The sequence below is a fragment of the Triticum aestivum genome, chromosome 7A, assembly GCF_018294505.1.
Source record: "Triticum aestivum cultivar Chinese Spring chromosome 7A, IWGSC CS RefSeq v2.1, whole genome shotgun sequence".
NCBI classification, from domain to species: domain Eukaryota; kingdom Viridiplantae; phylum Streptophyta; class Magnoliopsida; order Poales; family Poaceae; genus Triticum; species Triticum aestivum.
The window spans coordinates 142,899,201-142,924,774 of NC_057812.1; the positions used below are offsets into that span (position 1 = coordinate 142,899,201).

The 25,574-nt window shown below is 49.9% G+C and overlaps 2 protein-coding genes across 3 annotated transcripts; one reads left to right on the top strand and one right to left on the bottom strand.

Annotated features, from left to right (window-relative positions):
* Window positions 1-1,518: 1,518 nt before the first annotated feature.
* On the top strand, window positions 1,519-16,429 carry LOC123151918 (probable aldo-keto reductase 1). Its single transcript, XM_044571550.1, has 7 exons — window positions 1,519-1,683; window positions 1,769-1,936; window positions 2,014-2,223; window positions 2,344-2,516; window positions 2,614-2,710; window positions 2,790-2,943; window positions 16,089-16,429. Exons 1-7 carry the CDS (start codon window positions 1,621-1,623, stop codon window positions 16,262-16,264), a joined length of 1,041 nt encoding a protein of 346 aa, XP_044427485.1. The 5' UTR covers window positions 1,519-1,620; the 3' UTR covers window positions 16,265-16,429.
* LOC123151917 (pentatricopeptide repeat-containing protein OGR1, mitochondrial) lies at window positions 16,382-20,629 on the bottom strand. 2 transcript variants are annotated; one of them, XM_044571549.1, is made up of 3 exons: window positions 18,696-20,629; window positions 17,597-17,765; window positions 16,382-17,309 (listed from the first exon to the last, which is right to left on the bottom strand). In XM_044571549.1, exon 1 carries the CDS (start codon window positions 20,568-20,570, stop codon window positions 18,777-18,779), a length of 1,794 nt encoding a protein of 597 aa, XP_044427484.1. In that variant the 5' UTR covers window positions 20,571-20,629; the 3' UTR covers window positions 16,382-17,309; window positions 17,597-17,765; window positions 18,696-18,776. The 2 variants fall into 2 exon arrangements, with proteins under 2 accessions (XP_044427484.1, XP_044427483.1); XM_044571548.1 differs by having other exon boundaries at window positions 18,460-20,629.
* Window positions 20,630-25,574: the final 4,945 nt, after the last annotated feature.

Below are 25,574 nucleotides of genomic sequence, written 5' to 3' on the forward strand. Positions count from 1 at the left end.
GACCTTTTGAACAAGCTCAACTTTGAATACATTTCAAAGTGATTTAAATTTCACTATTTCAGTTTCACATTAACAGTTGCGACTGAAATTTTAGTTTCATATTTCTGTGTCACATTAATTAAAAACTATATTAAAATAATTAAAATCAATGTTTTGAAATATATGTTTTTTATATATATTTTAAATATCTAGAAAAATAGCAACAATATATTTTCTAAAATAATCTGATAGATGAATGGTATTGAAATGGATGTGGTACTGAAAGTGGTTATGGTATTTCAAAACAAGTGGCCTACTAACTGAAATGCATCTGGCGTTGAAATGCAAATGCTAAGAAAGTGATCTGATAGTGAAGCATATGGTATTGAAATGCACCTGGTAACAAAGTGATCTGTTATTGTAATGCCTCTGGTATCGAACTGCATACTATACTGAAATTTATCATCTGTACTGAAATGGATGTGGTACTGAATTTTATTGAAATATTTTTTTAAGTAGTATTGAAATTGAAACATGTGCATGTTATCGAAATGAATATGGTACTGAAAGTGGTATGGTAATTAAAATGCATTTGGTACTGCAATTCATATGCTGTCAAATTGATCTGATAGTGAAGCATCCGATATTGAAATGCATATGGTAACAAAGTGATTTGGTAATTGAAATGTTCTAATAACTAGGTTATTGAAATGTACGACATAAAGCGATATATATGAAATTCAACACACGAGTTGTCGTACCCGTAAAGCAACACATGAGTTGCACCTGCATGGGCTGGCTTTGGGTCATAAAATCATCACGCGGCCCATAGAACAAAGCATCGCTGGTACATGCTGATACAATTTATGACCACCCCAGGAAAGCTATGGGCAAAGGAGGCATCGGCAAGGCTTATAAAATACAGTTGTTGGCAACATACGAAGAAAATCCTACTCATGCGATGGACGAAAATTTATGATATATAAATAAATATAGACACAGATAGTCAGATATAGATATAGGTTGATATAGATATAGTTTAGATATAGATATAGATACATCGCAAAAAATATATAGATATAGATATAGATTAGGTATAGATATGAAAAAGGAAAGGATATGGCCCCAAAAGTGGATTGTTTCCTCTGGCTTTCGCACTACCCAAGTTAGTGAGAGCCACTATAGTATATACTCCCTCCGTTCATTATTGTAAGATGTTTTTAACTTTTATTCTAAATCCAGTGTATATGGACACGTTTTAATGTATTTATTCACTCAATTTAATTCGTGTGTAGTTCATACTCCCTTCGTCCCAAAATTCTTGTCTTAGATTTGTCTAGATATGGATATATCTATACTAAAACATGACTTGATACATTCATATTTAGACAAATGTAAGACAAGAATTTTAGAATGGAGGGAGTATTAAAATATCCAAAACGTCTTGCTACCTATGCATAGTGAGGAGTGCACGGAGGAAGTACTATAAAATGCTCGAAGCTTGCTACCTTGCACATACGCTCAGTTGGCCACCCGAGTCACTGCTCACTGCTGCTACTGCCCTGCAAGTTCCGGCAATATTCAGCACGGCGCTTCCGTCTCCGCCCCGTTGACTTGCTCGTCGACGGTCCTTGCTGCGCCATGGAGGAAACCCCACTGCCACTGGTTCCTCGCGTCAGGCTCGGCGCCCAGGGCCTGGAGTTGGTTTCTCCCTTGCCCTCTCCATCCATTAATCATCTTCTCTTCTTGTTGGGCACAGAATCTAACTAACAACCCAACGACGAGGCAGGTGTCTAAGCTTGGGTTCGGTTGCATGGGCCTGACGGGCTCCTACAGCGCCCCGCTCAGCGACGCCGCCGGCGCCGCCGTAGTGGCCCACGCCTTCCGCCGCGGCGTCACCTTCTTCGACACCTCCGACTTCTACGGCCCCCACACCAACGAGACGCTCCTCGGCAAGGTCTGCTCTGCTCACTGATTTACCTCCTTTGCAGAATGCAGACTAGCCAAGCGTGTGTCTGTCTCTGTGCACCACAGGCGCTGAAGCAGCTGCCGAGGGAGCAGGTGCAGGTGGCCACCAAGTTCGGGATCCAGCAGTACGCGTACGACGAGGGCAGGGGCGCCGTGTGCGGCCGGCCGGAGTACGTGCGCGCCTGCTGCGAAGCCAGCCTGCGCCGCCTCGGCGTCGACTACATCGACCTCTACTACCAGCACCGGGTCGACACCGCCACCCCCATCGAGGACACGGTCTCCTCTCTCCTCATCAGTCCCTTCATCCTGTTAATAACTGTGTATACAATGCATGAGTGTTTTCACTGTTGCGGTTGCTCACTGTAATTCCTGTGCTGAGACGTGCTTCTTCTGCAGATCGGGGAGCTCAAGAAGCTGGTGGAGGAGGGGAAGGTCAGGTACATTGGGCTGTCGGAGGCGAGCCCCGACACCATCAGGCGTGCTCACGCCGTGCACCCGGTCTCCGCGGTGCAGATGGAGTGGTCTCTCTGGGCTCGTGACATCGAGCCCGAGATTGTGCCGCTCTGCAGGTTTATTTTCTGCATTGCAAATTATACATACTTGTGAGATCACCATGCATAACGGGCAGTCCAAAGTGATTCTTCTGCTTTTATCTATGGACACCAGGGAACTGGGGATTGGAATTGTTCCTTACAGCCCGATCGGCCGCGGGTTCTTCGGCGGAAGAGGAGTCACGGAGCAAGTGTCTGATGAATCCAATCTGGTACCGAGACAGTCAAATGCTTCATTTGCAGCAGTCAGTTCTTTTCAGTTACTTAGGCTTTGCTGTATCTTTCTCACAGAAAAGGCACCCACGGTTTTCAGCAGAAAACCTGGAGAAGAACAAGCATCTCTATCTGAAAATGGAAGAACTAGCCAGGAAGCACCAGTGCAGCCCTGCTCAGCTAGCTTTAGCTTGGGTGCTGCATCAAGGAGATGATGTGGTTCCCATACCAGGTAAATGTTGCAGTCCCTGATAAAACTATGTACCTAGGGTAGGGGCACGGACCCGTCCAAAGAGCCCTACCCAAGGACATCCCTAGAAGAAGTCACCTTTCAATCGACTTGAAGGTATCTCACTCGACGGGTTCAAGACACTCGACCAAGAAGCTACCACTCGACCGTGAAGCCAACCACTCGACCGCCAGGAGATCTGAAGTCACTCCGCAGGCAAATGGTCGGCTATTAAGTAGTCTTTATGGTCATTGTAGCACTCTATTAGGGGCGTTACCAGTAACGCCCAACCTTAAATGTACCTTAAACCCTGCATTACTGAGGGCAGGAGAGGGCCGGCGAACTCTATATAAGTCACCCCCCTCCTCAGTATGAAGGGTTCGCACCCCTGTTATTCACACGCCAGTAATCCAGTCGACCGCCTTCGGGCACCGAGACATAGGGCTGTTACTTCCTCTGCGAAGGGCCTGAACTCGTACATCTTGGTGTGTTTACAACTTCCCAATAGCTGATATCTAGCCTCTCCATACATACCCCCTTACATCACTGTCAGAGTTAGAACCACGACAGTTGGCGCCCACCGTGGGGCGGGAATCTTAGCGCCTGATTGGAGAAGTCGCGATTTTCCGATCCCTTTGATCATGGTTTCGTGCGGAGTTTTGGTGGAGGGCCTGCGAGATCCGCCTCGGCGCGCTCACGTTCATCGCCGACGACTCCGCCTGGCTTCAGGAGGCGCCACTCGACGTCGACGCGCTCCCCGTCCGCGGTGCGACGCATTTCCACGCATGCGTTCGTGGCGTCCTCCTGCGGCAGCCGTCGACCCAGTATCGGTCGGCCCCCGTATCGTCTCCCCGCTTTGTCTCCCACCGGCGCAAGCGCTCCGGTCGGTCGAGACTTCAGAGGTGGGTGAGGCACGCCGTGGCTCGCCAGTCGGCCGCCCCGCAAGTCGCGGCAATCGAGCCCGACGAATCCCTCTGCGGCCTGTTCGACTGGCTCCGCGGAGACCGCATCCGAGTGCGACAGCAGCGACCCAGCGGCTGAGATCCTGGCGGTCGATGGAACGCACAGTCCTCCCGGTTTCCCTCGCGCTGATGGAGGCGCGGGTGGGGGCGACCCGTCGCGTCCCCACGATGAGTATCTCCCCGAACCTCTCACGTCATTACAGCGAGAGGAGCTTCGCCACCGGAACACGGACGCACTCCGCACTCCTATCGTCGGAGAGTCCCCCGAGGCCTGAGCCTTGGAGGACGCGCGCTTGGCTAATTTGGCCGAGCGCACTCGACTGGAGAATCTCCAGCGAGCACTCGACGAGCAAGCGCGTCAGCGGGCTCCCGAGTCTAGTCGGCGCCAGCTCTTCCCGCCGACGCAGGTATACCAAACCCCAGTTCAGAATTTGGCCGCCGCGGCCCGTATAGCAGAATCGATTCAGCCCTCCCAGTCGGAGGCTGGCAGGGGCTTGTTACAGATCAGAGCGTTGCTCCGGGCGGCGGGAAACCAGAATTCCTCTGTTTCTCAGTCGCGGAATAGGATCCACAGTCGATCCATTGCAACAGATACAGTCCAGTCGGCTCACAGCCCGCGGTCGCCCCCGAGGCGTGAGGGACGTGGCGACCGGCATGATCAGTACAGAAGGAATGAGCAGTATGATCACCGATCCGATCGTGATGATCGACGTCGAGTGCCAACCCCTCCCCCGAGGAGTGGGCCATATGCGCCTCGACATCGAGATGACAGGCGCCCTCATAGCGTTGGGCAGAGGATTCCCGTCGACCCCAGGGACCCAGGCTTTGACGCGAGATATGTCCTCGTTCAAGGCTTGGTTGACAGGAACAGGGCTCATCGGGAAGGCCAGAACAGAGATGCGCCCGCCAGCAGCAGAATACGTGTTTCAGGGCCAGAGTGTTTCAGTCGAGCCATAAGGGCCGCGGTGATTCCTCCCAACTTTCGGTTGGCGACTGGAGTCAGCAAGTTCACCGATGAGTCTAAGCCTGACACTTGGCTCGAAGATTACCGAGTGGCTGTACAGATTGGCGGTGGCAATGATGAGGTGGCTATGAAGCATTTGCCTCTCCTGTTAGAGGGCTCGGCCAGAGCGTGGCTGAATCAGTTAGCACCCAGCAGCATCTACACTTGGAAGGATCTCTCTTGAGTGTTTGTCACAACCTTTGAGGGAACATGCAAGCGACCCGCAGGCCTTACAGAATTGCGGTCTTGCGTGCAGAAGCCGAGTGAAACTCTGAGGGATTACATCCAGAGGTGAATCACTTTGCATCACACAGTTGAGAACGTACCGGATCACCAAGTAGTTTGTGCCTTTAAAGAAGGCGTCAAGAACAGGGAGTTGAACCTGAAGTTCGGTTGGACCGGAGAAATGTCCCTGAATCGGATGATAGAAATTGCCACCAAATACGCTAACGGAGAAGATGAAGATCGACTCCAGAGTGGCAAGCAGAAAGCAGTCGCCCAGGAAACCGGAGGCAATTCCAGTCGGAAGCAGAAGCGGAAGGCCAAGCCGGCCGCCCCTGGGGAGGCCCTGGCCGCAACCCAGGGAAATTTCAAGGGAAAACCCAAAGGCCCCTGGAAGCCCAAGAAAGTTAAGGATCAAGATAGAAAAGATGTTTTGGATCTGCCATGTCACATCCACACCAAGAAAGATGAGGAGGGTAATTTTATTTACCCAAAGCATGCCACTCGACAGTGTCGGCTCCTAATCCAGCAGTTTCAAGGCAAACAGTCCAAGGATAAGGAAAAAGAGTCGGACAGAGTCGAGGACAAGGAAGACAGTGACGATGGATACCCCCAAGTCAATTCCACCCTGATGATTTTTGCTGATGTCGAAAGCAAAAGTCGACTGAAAGTCATTAACCGTGAGGTGAATATGGTTGCTCCGGCAACACCCAGTTATCTGAAGTGGTCTCAGACCGCCATCACATTCGACCAGTCTGATCGCCCTATGCACATTGCCATCCCTGGGAGGCAAGCTTTGGTGGTCGATCCAATTGTCGAAGGCACTCGACTGACCAAAGTCCTGATGGATGGTGGCAGTGGCCTGAACATACTGTACGCCGAAACATTAAAAGGGATGGGCATTCCGATGTCCAGGCTCAGCGCCAGCAACATGAGCTTCCATGGAGTCATTCCTGGAAAGAAAGCCGAGTCACTCGGTCAGATTGCTCTCGACGTGGTTTTCGGTGACTCAAAGAATTACCGCAGGGAAAAGTTGACATTTGAGGTTGTGGACTTCCAAAGTGCTTATCATGCTATTCTGGGCCGGCCAGCTTATGCACGCTTCATGGCTCGACCATGCTACGTGTATCTCAAGTTGAAGATGCCCGGCCCCAGAGGTGTAATCACTGTTACAGGCAACCGAAAGAAAGCAGAAGAGTGTTTTCAGAAAGGCTCAAAGATCGCTGATGCTCAGATGGCAGTGGTCGAGCTACAAGAGTACCAAAAGACTGCCGATCCGAGTGAATTGCTACGAGCCAAGAAGCCCGCTTTAGAATCAGCTTTTCAGTCATCCGGTGAAACAAAGCCAGTCCACATTCACCCGACCGACCCCGATGCTGCCCCGACCCACATCTCAACGACGCTCGACTCCAAATAGGAAGAAGCGCTCGTCCAGCTCCTCCATGAGAACTGGGACATCTTCGCATGGAAGCCCTCTGACATGCCTGGAGTTCCCAGAGGGCTGGCTGAGCACCGTCTACGAGTCGACCCAAAATTCAAGCCTGTGAAGGAACATCTTCGACGGTCTGCCGTCCAGAAGAAGCAAGCCATTGGCGAGGAGGTAGCTCGGCTCTTAGCAGCGGAGTTCATCCGAGAGATTTACCACTCCGAGTGGCTCGCCAATGTCGTCATGGTCCCCAAGGACAAGTCACTTCGCATGTGCATTGGTTTCAAACATATCAATCGGGCCTGCCCGAAAGATCATTTTCCTCTCCCTCGCATCGACCAAATAATCGACTCGACTGCGGGGTGCGAGAGATTGTCTTTTCTAGATGCCTATTCCGGGTACCATCAGATCCGTCTGTATGGAACCGACGAGATCAAAACAGCTTTCATCACTCCATTCGGATGCTTCTGTTACGTCACCATGCCGTTCGGCCTCAAGAACGCCGGAGCCACATTCATGAGAATGATTCAGAAGTGTCTACTCACTCAAATCAGTCGGAATGTGGAGGCATACATGGATAATATTGTGGTCAAGTCACGGAAAGGTTCCGACCTGCAGGCTGACCTTGCTGAAACCTTTGCCAACCTCAGAAGGTATGATATCAAGCTCAATCCATCAAAGTGCACGTTCGGAGTTCCAGGTGGAAAGTTACTCGGTTTTCTCGTTTCCGAACGGGGGATCGATGCCAATCCTGAAAAAGTTGGCACCATACTCCGGATGAAGCGTCCTGTACGCGTGCACGATGTCCAAAAGCTTACAAGCTGCTTGGCCGCTCTAAGTCGATTCATTTCTCGTCTCGGTGAAAAGGCGTTGCCTCTTTACCGACTGATGAAGAAGTCTGACAAGTTCGAGTGGACTCCAGAAGCTGACGCAGCATTTGCAGAGCTCAAAGCTCTGCTCTCCACCCAGCCGGTGCTTGCTGCCTCAATCAGCAAAGAGCCTCTACTGCTTTACATTGCAGCCACAGGACAAGTTGTCAGTATAGTACTTACGGTCGAGCGGGAAGAAGAAGGAAAGGCCTTCAGAGTTCAGCGCCCAGTCTATTATCTATCTGAAGTTTTGACCCCTTCAAAACAAAGATACCCTCACTATCAGAAGCTTGTATATGGGATTTACATGACCACGAAGAAGGTTGCACATTACTTCTCTGACCACTCCATTACAGTCATCAGCGACGCCCCATTGTCAGAGATTCTGCATAACAGAGATGCAACTGGTCGAGTGGCCAAGTGGGCGATTGAACTCCTTCCATTAGATATCAAGTTTGAAGCAAAGAAGGCTATCAAGTCCCAAGCAATCACAGATTTCATCGCCGAGTGGATTGAACAGCAACTTCCGACTCAAGTTCACTCGGAGCACTGGACCATGTTCTTCGATGGATCTAAGATGCTGAATGGTTCTAGTGCTGGGGTAGTTCTAGTCTCCCCCCGAGGAGATAAACTCAGATATGTTCTCCAGATTCACTTTGATTCCTCCAATAATGAAGCAGAATATGAAGCACTTTTGTACGGGTTGCGCATGGCCATTTCACTCAGCGTCCGTCGCCTCATGGTCTATGGCGATTCAGATTTGGTGGTTAATCAGGTGATGAAGGAGTGGGACGTCAGAAGTCCAGCTATGACTGGTTATTGCAATGCAGTGAGAAAGCTAGAAAAGAAATTCGAGGGGTTGGAGCTTCATCACACCCCCCGACTGAAAAATCAGGCAGCTGACGATTTGGCAAAGATAGGCTCCAAGAGAGAAGCCATTCCCAGCAACGTGTTTCTGGAGCACATTCACTCGCCATCGGTCCAAGAAGATCCTTTTACAGAAGAAGCCCCGCAGCCGAAAAGTGCCACAGATCCGACTGAAGTCGAAGTTCCTGCTGTGGTCGACCTAATCATGGAAGTCTTGGCAATCACTCCCGACTGGACGATACCGTACATCGCGTATATCCTAAGGAAAGAACTCCCAGAGGACGAGGAAGAGGCTCGACAGATCGTCCGCCGATCCAAGGCCTTCACAGTCATAAAGGGGCAGTTGTATAGAGAAAGCGCGACTGGAATTGGTCAGAAGTGCATAACACCAGAAGAGGGTCGGATAATCCTTGATGATATCCACTCGGGGACCTGTGGTCACCATGCGTCCTCTCGGACCATTGTGGCTAAAGCATACCGAGCAGGATTTTACTGGCCTAGAGCAAATGAGATGGCAAAAGAGATAGTCGACAAGTGTGGAGGGTGCCAGTTCTACTCCAACATGTCACACAAGCCTGCATCAGCCTGAAGACCATTCCACTCGTCTGGCCCTTTGCTGTCTGGGGACTGGACATGGTCGGTCCACTGAGAACAGGCAGGAGCGGATTCACGCATGTGCTTGTGGTAGTCGACAAGTTCACCAAATGGATTGAAGCCAAGCCTATCAAGAATCTCGATGCTTGCACTGCTATCAGTTTCGTCAGAGGGCTGACGTTCAGATATGGGGTCCCGCATAGCATCATCACCGACAATGGGTCAAACTTCGATTCAGACAAGTTCAGAGCTTTTTGCGCCTCTCAAGGCACGCGAGTCGACTACGTGTCGGTCGCGCATCCTCAGTCGAATGGACAAGCTGAAAGAGCAAATGGTCTGATTCTCAAAGGATTGAAGCCTCGATTGATGCGTGATCTCAAGCACGCAGCAGGCGCTTGGGTCGACGAACTTCCGTCGGTTTTGTGGGGGCTGAGGACCACCCTGAATCGATCGACCGGAAGAACGCCATTTTTTCTGGTCTATGGAGCCGAAGCCGTCCTGCCGAGTGATCTACTTCACAACGCCCCCAGAGTCGAGCTTTATAACGAAGACGAAGCAGAGCAAGCCCGGCAAGACGCAGTCGACCTCCTAGAGGAGGAGAGGGAAATGGCTATGGTCAGATCGACCATCTATCAGCAAGACTTGCGTCGATTCCATGCCAGAAATGTGAAGAGCCGAGCCTTCCAGGAAGGAGATTTGGTCCTCCGAATGGATCAACAGAAACCACACAAACTTGCTCCTACTTGGGAAGGCCCCTTCATCGTCACCAGAGTCCTCCACAATGGAGCATATCACCTCTACAATGTTGATCACCAGATCGACGAGCCACGAGCTTGGAATGCGGAACTACTCCACCCCTTTCACACTTGAGTTCTCCCTTGGATGAGATGTAATAAGAAAAAATTTCTGCAGTTCATTCCTACCAAAGACAAGAGCGTCCCAATAATTGTTGTCACTCTTGTTTGCATACGAAATCCTACTGAGTGGAGAGCAATCCTCCCACTTGGGGGCTTAGCTGCAGTCCAGTACTCGCCTAAGTTCTCCCACTAAGAGACTTAGCTGCAGTCAGACACTCGCCTAAGTTTAAAAAATCCTACCGAGTGGAGAGCAATCCTCCCACTCGGGGGCTTAGCTGCAGTCCAGTCCTCGCCTAAGTTCTCCCACTAAGAGACTTAGCTGCAGTCAGACACTCGCCTAAGTTTGAAAAAATCCTACCGAGTGGAGAGCAAACCTCCCACTCGGGGGCTTAGCTGCAGTCTAGTACTCGCCTAAGTTCTCCCACTTAGAGACTTAGCTGCAGTCAGGCACTCGCCTAAGTTTGAAAAAATCCTACCGAGCGAAGAGCAAACCTCCCACTCGGGGGCTTAGCTGCAGTCCAGTACTCGCCTAAGTTCTCCCACTTAGAGACTTAGCTGCAGTCAGGCACTCGCCTAAGTTTGAAAAAATCCTACTGAGTGGAGAGCAAACGTCCCACTCGGGGGCTTAGCTGCAGCCCAGTGCTCGCCTAAGTGTTTAAAAATCCTACCGAGTGGAGAGCAAACCTCTCACTCGGGGGCTTAGCTGCAGTCCAGTACTCGCCTAAGTTCTCCCACTTAGAGACTTAGCTGCAGTCAGGCACTCGCCTAAGTTTGAAAAAATCCTACTGAGTGGAGAGCAAACCTCCCACTCGGGGGCTTAGCTGCAGCCCAGTGCTCGCCTAAGTGTTTAAAAATCCTACCGAGTAGAGAGCAAACCTCCCACTCGGGGGCTTAGCTGCAGCCCAGCGCTCGCCTAAGTGTTTAAAAACCCTACAGAGTGGAGAGCAAACCTCCCACTCGGGGGCTTAGCTGCAGCCCAGCGCTCGCCTAAGTGTTTAGAAATCCTACCGAGTGGAGAGCAAACCTCTCACTCGGAGGCTTAGCTGCAGCCCAGTGCTCGCCTAAGTACAAGACACAACCTAATCCGCGAGTCGACTGCTACCTTCCCCTTCGGAGCTGCGCCACAAATACAAGGATATTCCGAGTGAAGATCAAGATCCACTCGACGAATCAAACCATGAAGATATTCAACGAGAAATCAAGATCAGATAAAGCCTAAAAGGTCCCAGACCTCAGGCCAAAGTAATCGAGCCCTCAGCTCGACGGAGTTTAACGGTTACAAAATCCACTCGGCATTCCGAGGCAAATTTAAAGTGGAGCTTAAAAGTTTTTCACTCCTCAGGTGGAGGACTGGAAGGGGCGACGAACTCGTCCAAGTCGATCCCGTCTGCAATACGGGTGGCAGCAGCGATGAAAGTCTCCATGAAATCTTGAAAGTTGTGCTTCCTGGTATTGTCAACTTGGATGGCGGCCAGCTTCTCTTCTCGCGCCTCCTTGCAATGGACGCGGACCAGAGACAGAGCCACATCAGCGCCACACCGAGCAGAAGACTTCTTCCACTCCTGCACTCGGCCAGGGATTCCGTTAAGTCGAGTCATCAGAGACTCGAGATCGTTTTGGAGCGTAGCCTCTGGCCAAAGTGCCGGGTCGATCCGTGACATGGCAACCTTCAGTCGAGCCAAGTAGTCCACGACGCCGTCAATGCGAGATTCCAGTCGGAGCAGATTCATGGCAGCTTCATCTTTCACGGGAGAGTTGATTAGATCCAAACCTGTTTCGATCCGCCCAGTCTCCTCTTCAAAGTTCTAGCAAAGCTCTGCATACATGATCCAAGGATAAGTCAATTTTCATAGACTGAGTCGACACAAAAAAAACCAGTCGGAACTGAATGTGCACCTTCAAGCTTGATGTACAACTTCTTGGCGAGGCTCCTCAAGTAGCTCTCCAGGTCGTCCCTCCTGCGAGCGATGCCTTCCATCTTCTCGTTCAGGGTGAGGTTCTCCTTCTTCCAACGTGAACACTCCCTGTTGGCTTCATTCAGAGCGGTCTTCAGCTTGGTATTCTCTTCTTCTAAGTGGTCGACCGAAGCCAGCTTCTGTACGGCCAGAGCGGTCTTGTCATCAGCCTCCTTACGGGCAACAGCCAAGTCCTGATCCTTCTTCGCCAGAGCTTCGTTCAGTTTTTCTGCGAAGAAATAATGATTGAATCGGAAATAGCAGAAGGATACTCAAGCCTAAAAGCTAGCCAGTCGACAAAGTCGTCTTACCTGCAGCGCCGTCTCTGACCTTCTGCAGCTCTATTCTGGCCAGCTCCAAATCAAGGTTCAGTTGAATCTTCTGCTTCTCCAACTCAGTATAGCGAGCTACAAGTTCGCAGGATTTCTGTAAAAGAAAAATCAGTCGACATACGTCCAAGATAAGTTGCTTCCGAGTAACTAAGAGACAATGACGACGTTTCTAAGACCACAGCCGAATCAAAAACATTTGACAGTAGTCTCGGGGACTACACCCAGTGGGTGCACTCAGCGTGCCCCCACCGGTTCGACCAAAAAAAACCAAAAGAAAGAGAGAAAAAGTCGCTGCCCGCAGTCGACCGGATACAGTTCCACTCGACCTGGCCCGACCAAACCGAGTGAAGAAATACAGCTACAGCAACACAATGTAAAGACTACAGTCGACTGCCAGCAGTCCAGCGTAGTCTCGGGGACTACACCCAGTGGGTGCACTTAGCGTGCCCCCACTCGTCCAAGGATTGGCAGACACACCCAGTGGGTGTACAGATACAGATACAGATACAAAAGATCTTCGGAAAAGAGACTCTTCAAACAGCATATCATAACAGACCAAGTGTTGAGTCGACTGACCTGGACGTTGCTCTGAAGAGCCGAACTCGCGTCATAGGCTGCTTGGCTGGCCTCTCGATCCATCTTCACTTGCTCCATCATGATCCCCGCCTGGCGTATAGCCTCCTTTGCAGCAGCCGCTTGGTCCTCAGGGATGGGGTACGCAGCAAAAAGAGAAGGTGGATCCGCAGTCGACGCCGAAGGCCGCACGCTCGTCAGAGAAATGGCGAAAGTCACAGAAGCCCGAGTGGTGTCACCACCATCCCGAGCCATGGCCTCAGACGCCAGAGCAGGTTGGGGGGTCTTGTCAGCCGACGACCTCTTGTTCCTCCTCATTCTCAGCGGTTCGTTGTCATCGTCATCCGGAAGGTCGATAACATGAGGAGGGGCTGCAAGAGAAACATTCAATCGACCGGAGTTGCAGTAAAAGATCAGTCGACTCAAAGCAGAACGTCAGTAATCATACCAGGGTTGGAGGTAACAGCATCCTCCATCTCTTGGTCGTCGTCCTTGGCGGAGACCTCAGAAGTAGCAGCGCTGCAAATCTCGAAAGTCAGTTAGTTGGCTCAATGAATCGACCAAGGATCTGTCCATGGTCGACGAAGGAAAGCAAGTTTTATTATTACCCAGAAATGGTAGGGACAGCTATCTTCATCTTGGGCAGAGCCTTGGGCGGCTTGGACAGCGTCGTGCGTGGGTGCTTGGGAACCTTCCCAGTCGGCGTAGGAGAAGAGGTCCGAGGGCGTTTCGACAACTGCCCAACAGAAGCAGTCGCCTTGCCACGTTCCCGCGTCGGGTCGTGTGTGTGCTTGGACCGCCCCTCTAGGCGAGGGGGTTCGACCTCCTCCTCCTCCTCTTCGCTGGAGTCGACGTTGTCGTCTCCCTCTCCTTCACCATCGGACTCCCACTCGCCTTGGTCGTCCCCGCTCTCACGTTCGCTCGCCTCCCCTTCCTCAGTTGGCTCCTGAGCCCCGTTGGGCGTCGAGTACATCTCGGTGGTCGCCTGGAAAGCAATAGACAGGACGAAAGTCAATCGACCAACTCAAAGAAGACCAATGCAGAAAACAAGATTTCAGTCGGGAGCATAAAGACATACCTGGTCCACTTCATACGAGTTGTCGAGTGGAGTTACCCTCCTGGCTCCTCGGGGGTTGTCTCTGTTCCCCGTGATGCTCGACAGCCACCCCTCCAGCATCTCGTCGGTGACCTCCTCCGCGTGGATCCGAGTGGTGTCATCGAGACCCGAGTACAACCACATCGGGTGGTCACGGGCCTGGAGCGGTTGGATGCGCCTCTGGAGGAAGACCTCCAGCAGGTCCATCCCAGTCACACCCTCACGGACAAGCTCGACCACTCGACCGGCCAACACTTTGACTTGGGCCCTTTCCTCCGGCGTCACTTTCAGAGAAGCGGATTTTTCAGCTCGGCCGAGGGAGAAAGGAGGAAGATCAGTCGACTTTCCTGGGGTCGCCTGGTCCTGACAGTAGAACCAGGTCGCCTGCCAACCACGGACCTACTCCGGGAAAGTAATGGATGGAAAACAGCTCTTCCCCCTCGTCTGGATCGCCAAGCCCCCGCACAACTGGATCACCTGCGTCCTCTCGTCACTCGACTTGGCCTTCTTGACCGATTGAGAACAGCAGGTAAAGATGTGCTTGAAAAGTCCCCAATGGGGGCGGCAACCCAAGAAAGCCTCACACATGGAAATGAAAGCGGCAAGGTATACAATGGAGTTGGGAGTAAAGTGGTGGAGCTGCGCTCCGAAGAAGTTCAAGAAGCTCCGGAAAAAAGGATGGGGCGGCAGAGAAAACCCTCGGTCGATGTGGGTGGCTAGGAGCACACACTCACCGTCGCGGGGTTAAGGTTCGATCTCTCCCTCCGGAAGACGCGCGGCTTCGTGGGGAATGACTCCCCCCTCGACCATGTCGTCGAGATCCTCTTGCCGGAGCACCGACGGCATCCAGTCGCCCTGGATCTAACCTTTGGGCAGAGCGGTCCTAGAGGAAGATCCGCCCCGAGCAGACCTCTTCCCCTTCCCCGCCGCCGCCGCCTTCTTCGCGCGCTCCAGAGCAGTCGTCTTGCCCTTCACCATCGTCGCCGGCGAAATCTCGAACGGGCTTGCGGCGCTAGGGTGAGAACGGAGGTGGCGGAAGGACTTGCGAAGGGAGAGAGGAAGAAGAAAGCAGAAGGGAGCGCACTGTTTGGAAACCCCGAGCCGACAACTTATAAGGGGCCGCTTCCGAGTGGCTGACTGGTAGGCCCAGGCTATCCAGTCAAATCCCGCAGCAGACGCGCGCGCAGTACGTGGCGAAAAAGGCGACGCGGGGATCGAGGAGCTTCCGCTTTATCGCTTCCGATTACTACGACCACTCCCGTCCCGCGCGCTTCCCAAAATCCGAATCCTGCGACATCCGTGGGCCACAGAACAACTTGTCAAAACAGGAGACCCAGATCGCGCCGGCGCTCAGTATGTCACAAGTAAAGAAATTCACTCGACGATAGGCCTGGAATGGATCAAGGCGACTGAAAGAGGTTGATAACGTCATCCGTGACGATTGACCCAAAACGAGGCACTCGTGTAGCCCAAAGAACCAGTCGGGAAGATCCCCAACTCTTTCCCCACTCTAACCTCGATCCGTTCGGGGGCTAATGATGAAACTATGTACCTAGGGTAGGGGCACGGACCCGTCCAAAGAGCCCTACCCAAGGACATCCCTAGAAGAAGTCACCTTTCAATCGACTTGAAGGTATCTCACTCGACGGGTTCAAGACACTCGACCAAGAAGCTACCACTCGACCGTGAAGCCAACCACTCGACCGCCAGGAGATCTGAAGTCACTCCGCAGGCAAACGGTCGGCTATTAAGTAGTCTTTATGGTCATTGTAGCACTCTATTAGGGGCGTTACCAGTAACGCCCAACCTTAAATGTACCTTAAACCCTGCATTACTGAGGGCGGGAGAGGGCCGGCGAACTCTATATAAGCCACCCCCCTCCTCGGTATGAAGGGTTCGCACCCCTGTTATTCACACGCCAGTAATCCAGTCGACCGCCTCCGGGCACCGAGACGTAGGGTTGTTACTTCCTCTGCGAAGGGCCTGAACTCGTACATCTGGGTGTGTTTTACAACTTCCCAATAGCTAAGATCTAGCCTCTCCATACATACCCCCCTACATCACTGTCAGAGTTAGAACCACGACAGTCCCTTCTCATGTCACCAAGGGGGGGTGGTTTTATTGAGATCATAATTCTCATAGAAGGCGGAAATACTCAAGATCATCTTTCTTGCATGCATTCTGGTAGAAGTGAAATATTTCAGTAGCAGTCCAGCTTTATTTGGCAATGAATTTACTCTACAGTTTGTCCTGATGTTTGAATACCTCCAAACATGTGCTAATTCATAATTCTTGTCACTTCCAAGTTCCAAACGTGTGCATTAGCAGTCAAGTCCATTTTTTCAGTAGACTGGCATTTGATCACTGATAAATATGCTCTCTAATTTCTCAGGGACAACAAAGATCAAGAACCTGGACTCCAACATTGACTCCTTAAAGATAAAGCTCACCGAAGATGACCTGAAAGAAATTAGCAGCCAGATACGTGAAGAAGATGTGGCCGGCGGAAGGAGTTATACTTCCTTGGCGCATACCAACTGGAACCATGCAGACACACCAAAGAAGTAAAACTACAAAAAACGGTGATATGTGAGAATAAAACAGCCATGCCATCTACTCCCTATCTGTTATCATGCTAAATGGTGCTGCCTGTACCATGTGAATCTTCCGTGTTAAATAATGTACTGCAAATAACATGTGCACTCTCTCCAGGAATCATGTAAATTTCTGTCTGCATGCATAACAAAAGACCGAGACTGCAAGACGTGATTTGCTGTGCCCGTCCATCTTGGATAAAAATATTAGAAACATTTGATAAAGACTGAACGTTACAAATATGTGTGAAAGATTGAACGGATAGAATAGCAGCACCTGAATTTATAGGTGGAGTAGATTGTTTAAAGTTGCACGGATAAAATGGAGCTGCCTGAATATAGAGGTGTGGTAGAATGGCTTAGCGGCACATGTCCGGAATAAGCATTGAACATTCGAGGCCCATGGAGGTGCATGGTTCAGCCAAACATTTCTCACTGTATAATTTGCACAGCATCGACAGTAACTATGAGATCACAGGATCTTATCAGGTTTAGTGTCATGAACTCAAGCCTGATGCACATCTGATGCGGTCACCTCCACTGCTCCACATGCTCCAGGCTCTCTTCCATTAAAGTAGAGGAGCTGCATTAGCTTTCAGGGACAGATGGTTTCAGCCCAGTAACATAAGACCCCAAACTTCATTTAACGTACTTTTACAATCTCTTCATAACTGAACTTACACAAGGGCGGAATGCACTGCATAAGCAGTAGCTCTGGTGACAGGGGATAAGCTTACAATTGACGACACCAATGTTGATTATGGTAGGTGTTAAGCCAGTTGGTTAAGAGCCAATGGGGAGCTTTGACAACCCGAAGCAATAGGTGGCACTCGATCCATGTGAATGTCTTCGAAGGCATTTCAGTTGCGCCATTTCTGGACAACCAAGACTTCAGAGAAAGAGCAGGAGCATGGAAGACCAGAGGCTTTGCATCAACTCTGAATATTGAAGCTTTGAGAGTGATCATCCTTTCCTCACATTCATTTCATTCTTGCCCCTTTAACCTCTATTCTCCCCCACTGCAAGAGTAATCCAGGCCCATGCAACATTAGTTCTAATATTATCAAATGTCCAAACACTATCTGAATTTGCATAGATAAATACAGTACACAGTAAAAATTCAGTACGAATGTCACACGCATAGCTTCTTCAATGAACAGTTTGTGTTCATGTTGTTTCCACGAAGAAAATTCAGATACATGATAAACTTCATTACTTTATCCGTAGAGTAAGGCTGACTCGATTCGCCTTCACAAGAGAAAGGGAACTATCGCAATATTATACTGCCATAGAATAGCTAGCTTACCTTTACAAGAGCAGAATACTTCTGGTTGGATGCATCATATCTACAGATCTACTCATTTCTCAATGAATTTCTCCCATTCTTCCTTAAGGCTGTCTCTGTGCAGCCAACGACAAAACATTGAATGCCTCACCAGTGGCAACTTCGAATTGAATAAGCCGTCTACAGAGTGCTGCAAAGAGTTTCTAAATGTATCAGCATGCATAACAAAAAGTTGTTGAAAACAAGACCAAACTATGAGATGTGAAAAACACAACCTGCCAATTTACATATTCATCATAGAACATGACTGCAATTCATGCTTGGATGAAAGGGACAACCAAACAAAGTGCATACTGAAAGCGGTTGGAACATACATAGAAAAATCAGTCAAGGAAAGAGGTTGCTGTTTTTTCTTGCGATCAGAGGAAAGAGGTTCCTTGATAAACTTAAATCTCCAGAAATATTCAAAGAAAACAATATCTTGTTGGTGTTAATAAATTCATGTCTGCTGATAATAAATTTGGTTTAAAAAATGACATGTTAACAGTGACATTTCTGAGAAAACATTGTGTTTTTAAAACTGTGCAACCACGACTGTACAGACCAAAATGGAGAAAGGAGCAAAAGGTTGTGTTCATGACAACCTCAAGCTATTTTGACTCAAAGACTTTGTAAAATAATTGCATCCTCAAAAGCTTGGACATTTTGATATCAGATGAAATCAATGGACATTTAATATAAATAAGAACCATGAGTATAATATGGCACTGTAAGATTGTTGGGAGGAACTAGAAAGCAATGTAAAGGAAAATATTTTCCACAAATACGAAATTTCTCTGGGCTCCCAGAACGGAAAAATATCATGAGCCCTATCCCACACACACCTGGTTGCTCTCTTTAATGGCACACTAGAATAACGCTAGTGCAAAGCTATTATCGGTTTACATCTTGTAGGTGTAATATCTGATAGCCTCTCAGTGATCGCTCATGTAAGTAACACAAACACAGAGTAAAGTTCAAGCTTGTGGAGTTGAGTTCACTTGCAAGATTCTTCTCAAATGAAAGTTGAATCATATGAAGCCACACTAGCAAGCTGGGTTTGTATGAACTCCCGACAAACCTGTAGTCCGCTGATCCTGTGAAGTCAGTGGCTCATTATCAACTCCATCAGCCCCTGTAAATCATTACACACACCAGTGTTTTACCAGTAATCGCCGCAAGAGCACTGCCCATCTTCAAACCGATGGAATCTTGCTCTATCCCTGATTATAATCACTCGGCCATAGGCTTTAGATATGAGTTTTGCCACTACATGACAGTCCCCACATATTCGGAGATTTTTTATCACCCGCAAGGTCTCCCCAGGTGGCGTGGCAATCAGCCCAAATGCAATGGCCAGCTTTTCGCTATGATAAGACAATGCATACTGCTTCTCCTCCTCCCCGATGTCATGAAGCACATTACTTGTTTCTGGCTCATATCCCAGCTCACCTATTCTTGATACAATTTCCTCTAGCGCTCTGTAAATCTCCTGCAACCTTGGGTGCTCTTTATCACCATTAATGAACTTATGCATTACACCACTTATCTCTGTGTAGCTGAAGCCAGGTACTTTCCGCACATCATTGCTTCGCATGGTATCACGGACTCGACCAACATCTGCCCACCGTGCCTTTGACGCATATACATTAGAGAGGAGCACATAGTCACCATCAACATTTGAACCAAGCTCGGCAAGCTTTGTAGCAGCTAACTCCGCGAGCTCAACATCACCATGCGTCTTGGACGCACCCAGCAATGTCTGCCAGAGGACAATATCTGCAGGAAACGGCATGGACTTAATGGTATCATATGCCTCGGCAAGGCGGCCTGCACGGCCAAGAAGGTCCACAACAGTGCCGTAGTGCTTTACATTGGGAGGAACCCTCATGCCATGAAAAACCCTGAGGCCATCATCCACGAGCCCAGCATGGTTGCATCCGCACAACACAGCGATGTAGGTCACTTCGTCCGGCTCAATAGATGTCGGCATTTCATCAAACAACTTTAGTGCGTCACCCCCATGCCCATGCATGGAAATTGCTTGTATCGCAGTATTGTATGACACAAGTGTCCGGTCTTCTCGTTTGATGGAGTGGAACACTTCCAGCGCCCGGGCCAATGAACCGCACTTGGAGTACATGTCAATAAGTGCATTGCAAACACGAACATTGCCGCTGACGCCCATTTTGCGAACAAACTCATGCACATACAACCCGTCCTGTAACGAGCCAATCTGTGCACACGCAGAAAGCGCGGCAACCATGGTCACCTCATTGGGTGCCTCCCTTGGTGGCAGCTCCCGGAAGCTCCCTACCAGTCTGTGGAACAGCTTCAGGGCCAGGGTAGGCTCAGTCCCCTGAGCCAGCCCAGCAAGCAGTGCATTCCACGAGGCCACGTCGCGCACGGTCATTCCATCGAACACGTTCCGTGCGGACGCGAGGTCGTCGCATTTCGCATACGAGTCGACCAGCGTGGTGATCAGCCGGACGTCGGCCGTGCAGCCGAGGCAGAGGACGAGCGCGTGGAGCTGGAGGGTGGCGGGCCCGTCGGAGCACCGGGCGGAGGCCTTCAGCGCGAAGGAGAGGGAGAGCGCGTCGAGGCGGGGCCGCGGCGGGGACGGCGAGGGGAGGAGGCGGCCGGCGAGGAGGAGCAGCGAGCGCGCGGGGTGCGGGGAGGCGGCGAGGCCCCGGAGGGCGGCGTTGAGGTCGTTGGTGGCGGGGGACGGGAGGGAGCGGAGGAGGAGGAGGGCGTGCGGCAGCGCCGCGGCGTGCGCGGAGAGCGCGAGGCGGTCGAGGAAGCGGGCTCGGAGGGAGGGCTCAAAGTAGAGGCGGGCCGAGGTGATGAGCTGCGCGTGGAACTGCTTGTAGTGTGAGAACGTGGTCAGGCAAGGGAGGAAGGGCTCCAGGTGCAGCACCGCCGCCGCCGCCGTGGCCGTCGCCGGCGCGGGTGGCATTGTGGCTTGGGCGATGCTATGTGTCGCTCGTTGCGATCAGTTGCGCCTCACGTTGCTCACGACGCCAGCTCGAGCGCACGCGACTACATGGGCCTAAAAGCATCTACAGCCCCTAGTGGGCGCCTAAAATCATCGTCTAGGGTTAGCCCGCGCAAAAATAAAGTCTGGAGACGAGTTGGTCTCCAGTCGCCGGCCCAGGGCCATCTCCAGCCGCGTTTAATTTTTCCAAAAAAAATGTTCAGCGAAGTTTGATAAACATGGTTAAATTTCGGCAAACTTTGGCATATAATAGACATGTTCGCGACGCGCTACATAGCAAATATAACTAAAAAATATCGGTGAACATCGAGTAGTCGCCGTCATCGCCGCCGTCGTCGTCGGCGGCCTTCTCCTCCTTGACGCGGACGTCCCTGCTGGACTCTTGCCCGGCGTCGCCATGGCGGACTGGTGGCGGCGGCGGCGGCGCGTCATCGTCGTCGCTGTCGTCGAGGACGACGACTCCTCCTTCGTCGCGGCCCTGGCGACGCTGCTCGAAGCGCCGCAAGGCGGCGCACTGGCGCTCCCTCTCCATCTTCAGGAACTCCTCGTGCGCCTATTTCAGGGCCGCCTCGTCGTTGAGCTCCACGTCGCCGTGCTCCGTCTTCACGGCGGGGAGCCCCGGCTCCGTTTTCACTGGCGCGAGCCCCGGCTCCGTCTTTGTCTTGACGAAGCGCGGAGGAGCCGACGAGGAGGCACGCCGGCCGCCCTCGTTGATGACGATGCGGGCGCTGCGGGTGCACCGGCCGAGCGGTGTCTCCGCCACGGGCTCGGCCTCGACGCCGAGCAGCGCCGGAGAGCCGGGGGAGTGGGAAGAAGACCGTGAGGAGGAGTGCGAGGAGGAAGACGAGGAGGAGCCGAACCTCCTGGGCATCCATTGCCCGGCGCGTCGGCGGTGGGCGGGGGCGGCCGCCGGGGGAGGGTATGCCAGCTGCGGGTTGTTGCCGCCCTCAAGGTGCGTCAGCACGCCCTCGAGCGTGCAGCCGGGGACGCCCCACCACACGTGGCGCCCCTCGCTATTCTTCGTGCCGCCCACCACCCGCGCCGTTGGTGAACGCTAGCCTCTGCTCCTGACGGCGCTCGAAGTACGCCGCCCAAGCCGCGTGGTTGTCGGCGGTGTACTGGGGGAGGGCGAGCTGCTCGTCGGTGAGGGAGGCGCGCACGAGCTCTACCTCGGCGGCGAAGTAGGGGGCACGCGCCACGGCGTCGGGCAGCGGGGGAATGGGCACTCCCCCGTTGCTGAGCCTCCACCCCGTCGGCCCGACGCGCATGTCCGGCGGCGTCGGGATGTTGGCCTCGAACAGGAGCCATGACTCCTGTTCGTGGAGCGAGCGGCGGCCGAAGCCGTTGGCCGCCGCCTCGTCGCCGGGGAAATGTTCGGCCATCGTCGGGACTGTCGGAGTACTCGGAGGGCTCGGAGGCGGCGCACGGGAGAGGGAGGACTCGGCGGCGGCGCACGGGAGAGGGAGAGCTCGGCAGCTAGGGCTGGTGTGGCCAGAGGCAAGGGAGGCCACCGGTTTATATAGCCGCGCCTGTGTGTACGCATGCGAGGAAGGGGAGGTGTCGTCGCGCCGCCTTGTGACACGCCGCCCGTGAGGAATCAATGGCAAGGCTGACCGGCGGCGGCAGCGCGGCAGCCTTGGCATTGATTCCCGCGGAAACCGATGTGATGAGGGCGACGAAGCGCCGGTCTCGCTGACTCGGCGGGCCCGCGGCTGCTTCGCGCCAAAACAACTCGCCCCGGCGCCCCCGGGCGCTCCAGCGCGTCGGGTTCGGCCTGAGTCCGCTGGCGCTGATTTCGGCCCAGGCCAGCGAAAATCGGACTCCTGAGGACGCAACTGGATCGTTTTTTCGACGCCGGCGTGAAAAAATCGCCTGGAGAGGCCTTTCTAGGGCGCGGCTAGAGATGCTCTAACCCAGCGCCCCGCAAAGCAAGCTAGCGCACGGTAAGTTTTTTTTTATTTTTTAATATATACTAGCACGTATGCCTGTGCGTAGCAACAGGAGAAAAAATAATATGCATTTAAAATTAGTTAGAATTATATGTGCAAGCAAAACTATATGTGCACGTGAAAACGAATATTTAGCTTCTCAGTTTTGCTGGGTGTGAAGTAATCAAGCCGATATTTTCCTATTCATTGATCCAGAGCATTTAAGAGTTTTTATTACGTGATCGTATATCAGAAAAGACCCATAAATTATTCAATTTGCTTTTCTTTTCAATCGAGGAGATTTAAGGTATGAAGTTCCTGAATATTGTAGAAAACATGAACTGTTTTAAAAATCCTGAACAGGTTTTTGAAATTTATTTACACTTTTAGAAAAATGCGAACAAAATTTGAAATAGGAACATCTTTTAAAATTCACAATTTTTTTTGAAAACCCTAACTTTTTATAAAAACATGAAAATTATTTGAATTTGTGAACATTTTATGAAATGGAAACATGTATTGAAAATTCATAACATTTTTTTAAATGTGTATCTTTTATACGCGAGCATTACTTTAAATTGTTACAATTTCACTGAACGAAGAATATTTTTCGAATTTGGAGCATTTTTTAAAATGCCATTTTTTTAGAAATCTCGAACAATATTACAAAACTTTTTTTGAAAAAATGGGAAACTCTTTACAAGTTCCAAATATTTTTCAAAAAAAAATGGAATTCTGAACATTTTCGAATTTTTTTATATTTTTGAAATTTTGTTCGTTTTTTGAGAATTTTGAATTTCTGAAATAAATATTATAAGAAAAATAAACTTAGAAGGGAAAAAGAGGTAGGGGAAGGAGAATAATAATAGAAGTAGAACACAAAAGGCAACAAAAAATTGGAATTCTGGACATTTTCCAAAAAAATATTTTTTGAAATTCTGAACATTTGTTGAGAATTTTGAATTTATGAAATATATTCTATAAAGAAAATAAACTTGGAAGGGGAAAAATAGGTAGGGGAAGGAGAATAAAAATAGAAGTAAAACACAGAAACAAAGTAAAATGGGCCAGCTCATTATTGGCTGTCCTATGCGAAGTTCCAACTATTTGTCGCCTGTGCGGAAAATAAAACAATTTCAGCTGTGTGGTTAGAAAAATAACTATGCTGGCTTCGCTGGGCCATAGTGCGTGGCCCACGTATGAAATTCTGGAAAAGACTTTCTATCTAGCAGACAAACGTATAAGAATTCAGTACCACCTCGAATAGAAAAAATTCTTTTTGGCAGTGACCGGATGAAAAAATTGATGAAATGCACATTGTTTTATTATTATGTAGGGGGTATAAATAGATATAGATTCGGTCTTTTTAGTTGGTCTTTTTTACCTTCGGTTTCTTGTTTTCAGTGGTATCATTTCAATTAAAAAAATAAAAAGTGTCCGTGCATTACAGAAATGTGCACAAAATGAAAAATTGATCACGAATTTGAAAAATATTCAGAAATTTCAAAAAAACACGAATTCTGGAAATGTTCAGGATTTCGCAATATGTCCACGAATTCAAAAAATGTTCACGAATTTGAAAATGTATACAATTTTGTAAATGCCATTGAATCCAAAAAATCACGAATTCAAAAAAAATCATAATTTGAAAGTGTCCCTGAATTAGAAAAAGCATGAATCTTAAAATGTTTGCTAATTAAAAAATCATGAATTTGAAAAAGGTTTGTTGGAGAAGATTTCGACAGATCCCTCGTAAGGGTGTGCTGGCGTGGCGATTAGGTCAGAGGGGAAACAGGAGATAGGTTTACGCAGTTTCAAATCTCATTACAAGGTGAATTCCTACCCCTGCTCCTGTATATTGCGATTGGGGTGTACAAAGTACAAATAATACCAAGGGATTCTAATGTGTTTTATCGACCACCTCGGCGCACCATCGAAACCTTAGTCAAAGCGGCACCGACGTAGTAGTAGAAAAAAAATGAGAAACAACACACAAAATCTCTAACCAGAAGAATCTGAAAAACCGTAAAAAGATCACAACCAGCCGTGCTTGAGTTGTACACCCTTTTCTTTAGAGTTACACTTGTAAATTTCTAGCATGCTGTAAAAATAATAAAAGAGGACGGAGCGTCGACCCGTTGGCTGGGCAGCTGAGGTTGCTGCCAGCACACCTGAGTTCGAGTCTCAGCACGAACGCGCGGTGCTCACGAAGTTTCTTCTATAAAGAAAAGCTAACAAGGGTTAGTCCTTGGGCTAGTCTCATTTAAAAAAAAACAGGTTAAAGAATCCCTTGCGGCCTAGTCTTCTTACTTAGTACAATAATTAATTGTGACGGTTGATAAGATACAAGAGTAATTACTAGGATGCATCTGTACATCATTGTTTCCCCATTTTTTTTGACGAACTTTGTTTCCCCATTCTGGCATGCCATGACTTCTTAGGCAACACTTATTACTAAAATTAAATTCTTTCACTAATCCGAATTTCTTCAAAAAATTACTAGAAGAACTATATTTTTCATTAGAGCATTACTATGTGCATAAATTATTTGTCGCTCCAAGCCTTTGTATTATATCCATCATAAAATCACAAATTAACAGTCGACAACCGATATGCGAGTACGTAGTACTATGTATAAATAGAGCGAGATCTTGAGCAGAGAGGTAAAATCATATATCTACTCTAGGAATGGCCACTAGCCCAACCCCGCAAAGGCCGAGCAAAGCTGACCCGCCATTGCCACTTCGGCAACGCCTGCTCCAAGCAAAGTCATGTGGGAAGGAAGGAGGTGGTGCAGAAATGCAGTCTGTGAAGTTCCTCCTCAAACAAAGAAAATTGGAAATTGTATAGATGAGGAGAGGTTTTGAGGTAGGGGGCATTTGCCCCCGCCCCCTCCATGCTCTTTATCTTGTACCTATACTAGTTGGATGCCCGTGCATTGCCACGGAATAAAAATATGTTTTTAGATGACATAAATATGTTTTTTTAAGAATAAAACATGTGTTGCTACTTTTGAAATGATGTTTGTACAATAATT